General features: G+C 41.6%; 1 protein-coding gene across 1 annotated transcript; it reads right to left on the reverse strand.

Moving 5' to 3' along the window:
- Positions 1–1946: 1946 nt before the first annotated feature.
- On the reverse strand, positions 1947–5804 carry LOC121693156 (E3 ubiquitin-protein ligase TRIM39-like). The gene is made up of 6 exons (XM_042072384.1): positions 5144–5804; positions 4740–4835; positions 4258–4488; positions 3276–3298; positions 3072–3190; positions 1947–2618 (listed from the first exon to the last, which is right to left on the reverse strand). Exons 1-6 carry the CDS (start codon positions 5522–5524, stop codon positions 2074–2076), a joined length of 1395 nt encoding a protein of 464 aa, XP_041928318.1. The 5' UTR covers positions 5525–5804; the 3' UTR covers positions 1947–2073.
- Positions 5805–6404: the final 600 nt, after the last annotated feature.

The raw sequence follows: 6404 nt of genomic DNA on the forward strand, positions 1-6404 counted from the left end.
GCTGTGGTGTTGCAATGAAGGATTGATAGCCTTTTAAGCTATTATGTTTTTTGTTTGATTTTTATTTGCTTATTGCCCTGCTCTGATGGATCAGAAGTTTTGATTTCAATAAATATCTCTTGATATTAAAGCCAATTGTGATGTGTGACAATGCTTTACAATATGTTAATCATCTGTAATTGCAGTGTATGTAAAGTGTTATTGCTTTCATTATCACTATTGTCATTTAACAATATTTGACTTTAATTGGCAAAGTCATATGTTAAGTACTTGCTGAACTATGAACACCAATGTGTTTATTGTTTGCTCCAGATATATCCCATCAGTTTGTAATATAGCATTTTTAGATCATTTGCAAATTGTTCATTAAAATATAAAAGACTAGATGTAACTTCATAATAGCCATTAAAAAAAAGTTTTGATGCAATCATTTCCCATCAATTAATTATAAAATGTACATTTTTAGATAGTTTACAAATTATTTACTACCAAATAAAAGACTACGACCCAGCTTTATCATAGCCATCTGAAAAACAAATATTGTAATTGTTTTTCTAACTAACTATTAATCAATAGAACATAATTTATAGTTCAATAGTTAATCAACGTATATATGCATAGGCGTTGTGTATATTGTAGCGGACCGCTCCATATTCTTTATAATAAAAATGTATATATTACTTTAGGCTTATCCAACCGGGTTGCTTAAACGCAATTGGGGTTGTTAACGTCACGCAGTCAGCTGACGATAAAAGGCTGCTTGGCCTACCCTGCGGGAGGAGAGCGCTAATTACAGGAAGCGCTATCGGAGAGTTGTTACCGAGGCCATGTGAGACATGGCGGGAGCATTTTAAACAGAACATTCACTTGGATAGTTACATTGGATTCCTCTGGATCGTACCCTTGTGGATTAATCCCTTTGAGGAATTGCTATGAAGCAGCGCGGATCCTGAGCAAAATAGGACCGGCTCAAACTACTTTGTTGCGCACGACGGAATGGATTGGCAGCATGGCAAGATGTTTCCCTTTCTCTTGTCGGGGTGTTGCGAAGATCCCTGGTTCAAGTCGTAGGCCTACTCTGCAGTTCGTAGTGACCACTCGAATAGCCCAGGCTACTTTGGACTTTCAAGAGGCTTTGACTAAAACGACAATTCCGACTGCAAGGTCCCAAATTGAAATGAGCGATAGACTAATGCCACATGGCTAACGGTTGCAACGTGATCTCACGAGATGGCGTAAAATAGCACGCCACTTTTAAAGCAATTTAGCGTGTCATGTAACGGCCCTCAGTCTTTTAGCGTGTCTTTTCACGCCCATTGTGGATCAATGACGGCCTGTTACGGCGTGTCATTTGACGAACTAGTAAAAAGATATCAACCCAGCTTCCATCCAGCTTGGAGGGAAATTTCAAGGTAAGACGTCAATCGGTTGTAATGATTACAATTATAATTGTAATCATTACAACCGATAATTTACGCCATCTCGTGAGATCACGTTGTTTCCGGAAATGTTGCTGCTGCTGCAGCTGGCGTCTTTAGGGGAAAGTCCGTAGGAGTCGATTGCCGAGTGTGGAGTAACACGCTCTGGAAATTCACAATTTCGTTGCCGTTTTTAAAAAAAAAAATAAAATAGTCCAGTCCATACAATTTCATTTCAATTTCGAAAGAAATACTGGACGATGTTTTTTTGTTTTTTTTACAAAAAAAAAAACGGCAACGAAATTGTGAATTTCCAGAGCGTGTTAATCCACACTCGGCAATCGCAATTAATCTCTATTGTCTACACAACCATGTACTCTATCTGCACTTGGTATTTAATGCTTCTTTGCACTTCTGGTTGGATGTCAACTGCATTTCATTGGCTCTGTACCTGTACTCTGCTAAATGACAAAGTTGAAATCTAATCTAAAAACAGCAAAACAACAAATAAAAGGGCAACTTACATAGTCACATGGTAGTGGTTTCTGATTTATTAAGTCACATGATCACATACATGTAGTGGTTACTGATTTATTAAATCATCCAGCACAATAGTTCAGCTTTAAATGATTCTGGTTAAGAGGCAGAATGGGCTCTAACTATGCTGCTTTACTGTTATTGAGGCCTTCACTGGTAGGATCCTTAGAGGAGCGATATTACAGGGAATGTTAAAGTATGGAAACACTCTCTCAGTGAAAGTGTGTGTGAGAGTGTGTAGGTGTATGTTATTATCAGGGTTAGAGAATGCCAGCTCTCCTCTGTCCCAGTCCAGCTGCACTCTGATCCTCTGGAGTTTCTGCTGCACTGGGAGGAGAGTGTCAGACTGTGGAGTAGCACGTGCCCTGTATTTACCATCTATACGACACACACGCCACACTCCACTCACATAGTCATATTGTCCCTTCCTCTGGGTCGACGCTGTCTTCACACCCACATCCCACTCTGTGATCTCTCCAACCTCCACATCCCAGCAGTGAGTCCCTGAGTTAAAGCCCTCAGAGCCCAGGACATTGCCATAGTAATCAAATCTCTCTGGGTTATCAGGAAGCTGCTGCTTCTCATCAACACGTCTCACACTGATCAGATCCTCAGACAAGATGAGTTGTGGGTGTGCAGTGTTGGGATCCAGAGTCACAGGAGCTGCAGAGAGAAAGAACACACACATGAGCTGAACACTGAGTGATGTGTGATGAGGATGTGAATGATGGTCATTATCAATAGGGCTGAGTGATGTGTGATGAGGATGTGAATGATGGTCGTTATCAATAGGGCTGGTACCAAGTATAATGACACCTGTAACTGGGCAGTTGTAGTTTATTTCTGTAACTTACATGAAATTGATTATCTCTAGTAGGGAGTGTGAGTACAAGCTTCTTTATGAGAGGGGGATCATAGAGATGTGGAGTAGATGTTCCCACTGAACTGGGAATGCCCTCCATCCATCCATCATCCATCCATCCATCCATCAGGCCTACCATGCACTGTAGTTATCATGTGATGTTTGTGTGTGTGTGTCACTGTGTACTCAATGTACTGAACAATCTCCTGCATCTTCTCTTCGTGTGGTGTGTGTGTGTGTGTGTGTGTACTTACTGTATTGAACAATGTCCTGCATCTTCTCCCAGACTCTGAACTTCAGGTTGCCCAGGTGCTTTGCCACATTGATCAGAGCTCCTGAAACCCTCTCTGGATCCTGCAGTGTGCACTGGGCTCTGGAATAACATTCAGGAGTCAGTGCTGCTGTGGGTTTGGGTTCAGAACCACAGAGAAGAGAGAGACAGGAGGCAGATCACTCACCTTTCCACTGTGCTCTTGTAGTTCTGGAAAATAAGAAAAGAGAAAGTAGGTTAAACGTTGTTGCTATAATAAGGTCTAAGGTCTTTTGCTACATCTTTGTCAATTTTGAATGTTCCTATAGCACTGTTTTTAGGAGACTGACCAATTGACAATACCGAAAAGATTTTAATTTTAAGTGCCTTCTGAGAAAGGTTATTCCTTCATCAGAACCCCCCCCCCCCCACTTCCTAGGACAATAAACAGAGTTTTGATCAACTCGCCACTGACATCCATAAACGCTGCCAACAGAGACTGTCTGTCGTCCCCAAACTCAAAACCCTTTCTGTTGTCCCAGTAGAACTACAGCAGCCTGATATCACCAGACTCACTCAGGGGCTACAGAACTACAGCAGCCTGATATCACCAGACTCACTCAGGGGCTACAGAACTACAGCAGCCTGATATCACCAGACTCACTCAGGGGCTACAGTAGAACTACAGCAGCCTGATATCACCAGACTCACTCGGGGGCTTGGCCTCGAAAGAGCTACACTACAGTAGAAGTGTTCTGCCTTATGCCATAGCATGCCTAAATGAGCTTCCTGGTTGTACCTGATGTGTGTGTGCGTGTTGCTCTTCTCCCATCTTATTGTGTTCCTGCTCTACTCTCTAGAATCATCTCACATCATATCAACAGCACACTCAATCAGAGACCACTGACACAAACCCGGCAGAATGAGACCAAAGATGACATCACACATCAGGATAATGCAATGGGGTGGGTGGCATGGGCAGGTCACCTCAACAAAACAGCCAGATGTGCTATTGTTAAATTATCACTGGTATTAGAGTTAGAGCTCTAACACCCTTACAGCCACATGTGCTATTGTTAAATTATCACTGGAATTAGACTTGTAGATCTAACACCCTTACAGCCAGATGTGCTATTGTTAAATTATCACTGGACAGATCCAACACCCTTACAGACAGTGGATGTTCCTACCTGCAGGAATGTGATGTCATCAGCTCCCATCTTCTCTTCTATGTCTCTGATTGAGTCTGAAAGAGATGAGATCTCTCTGCTCATCTTCTCAATCTTCTCCTTCATCATCTGACTCTTCTGCTTCTCTTCCTCCCTCAGTGCAGCAATCCTGGCTGCCTCTTCATCTTGTAGAAACTGGTGAAGCTTCTCAAACTCCTCCTTGATCTGCTTTTCTGTGTTCTGGGCTTGAGTCTGAATCAAATTACATCAGCTACATGAGTGAAGTTTCACACATTGATAAAATACAGAAAATATCATTGATTAATATGACTTAAATATGATTGGGGGAGGTGGCAGATAGGTAGGAAACAAAGCACCTGATGATTCACCAGCAATATGTCACCTGACAATATGGTCTCCAGGTCATGGCATTATGAAATGACTGCCAGAAGCATCCTTGGATGTGTACAAACAGTGAACTCATATGACACTAGAACACTGACCTTAATATACTCAGCTGTTTCATCACAGGTCACTTTAGCTTCTTCAAACTCCTCCAGCTTCTCCTGTAGAGGCTGCAGCTTGTTCTTGAGCTCCTCCTGAAATGAACGGATCACTTTAGCAAACTCACTCCATTATCAAACTCAACAACCACATGTTATTAATCACATACTGTATGTGCACACATGTTTGTAAGGATACTGTGAGACGCTTAACAAACATGTACTTTTCTATGTACAGTATGGGCTTGAGGTGCACACATCCCATAATGTTAAAACTGTGAGTGCTTCATTAGGGCTCAACAGTAAAGTGTAATTTGTATGTGTACAGTTATAGTGAGCAGCAGTATCTTCTCTATAGAAGGACAAGCAAGGAGGTGCTGCTATACTGATACAAAAGGCCTTACCTTCATCTCACAGGCAGCTTCCACAGTAGGACTGAAGTTGTGATGTTTGTGTAATTTTGAGCACAGACACAGCAGGCACACAAGCTGTTTGTGGTCTTGGCAGAAGAGCTCCAGTTTTCTTTTGTGCTCTTTGCAGAGTGCGTCCGTATGATCTCTCTCTTGTAAGTAAACCTCACAGAGGTTCTTTAAAGTCAGATTTGGGAGGGGAGAATCTTTCAGCGATGTATTCCTGCAGACCGGACATTCTCTGGATCCTTTGGTGTCCCAGAACTGCTGCAGACAGACTCTACACACACTGTGACTACAGGTCAGGATGACAGGATCCTTGAAGATCTCCGTGCACACAGGACAAGATATCTCCTCTTCTAGTTTAGAGGCCATTTTCAAAGAATAAATGCAATCCAAGTAAAAGTTTCCCTCTGGTTATGACTGGTTGACAATCTGTACTTTCACTTTCACAGGTTTGATCAATCTACTGAGTCTCTGAGTCCCGTTTGTGTTTTAGTTGTCAATCTGCAAACTTATCCAAATGTCTGTAAGGTTCTGAACAGAAGCAATGTAACTCTTCCTTGATATTTCCCCCAGAAAAGTCCGCATGCCTGACGAGTTCTACAGGAGTAATGTTGAGCAGAGCAGCAGTCTGTGCCTGAGTTTCACTTCCTCATTCAGGAAACGAGAGTTACAGGGAGGGATCTAGAGGAGCAGGAAGCTGATTGGTCGGTCTCACAGCATTTCCTTTTTTTCCAGATTTAAATTCAAAATACCAGAATGTGTGAATGTATTTGGCAGAACAAAAGGCAAGTTCTATTTTTTACACTGCAGCAATTAGGGATTATGGGTAACTTCTTGGTTGATTATGGGTGTACTTTCTATTTATAATGTTTGAGGTGTAAAAGTCTGGCTTCACATGTTTGTTCAAACCATTCACTTAATCAGCTGATTCTAATTAGCACAACTCTTAAGCCAGGTAGATCAGCTAATTTGTGATATCACCCGTGTTGGCAGTACTTTCTACTTTTACATCTCTGAATGTTTCAACAGATTCAAACAAGTAAAATATGCTTTTCCTCTGCTGTTTACACAATGATCTCAATCCACCTGAAGTGTATGTGAATGCATATTCTACTAAACCTCATATGAAGAGTGAAACTGTGTTTTGCATGTTCTGCTGTCTATCAGTGAATACATATTATCTGTGGAGTTTAGTCATTTACAAGCCTGAACACCGTGCTAAAGTATACATTGCACATGGTTTATCAGA

This window comes from Alosa sapidissima, chromosome 2 (assembly GCF_018492685.1).
Source record: "Alosa sapidissima isolate fAloSap1 chromosome 2, fAloSap1.pri, whole genome shotgun sequence".
In the NCBI taxonomy this organism is placed as follows: domain Eukaryota; kingdom Metazoa; phylum Chordata; class Actinopteri; order Clupeiformes; family Clupeidae; genus Alosa; species Alosa sapidissima.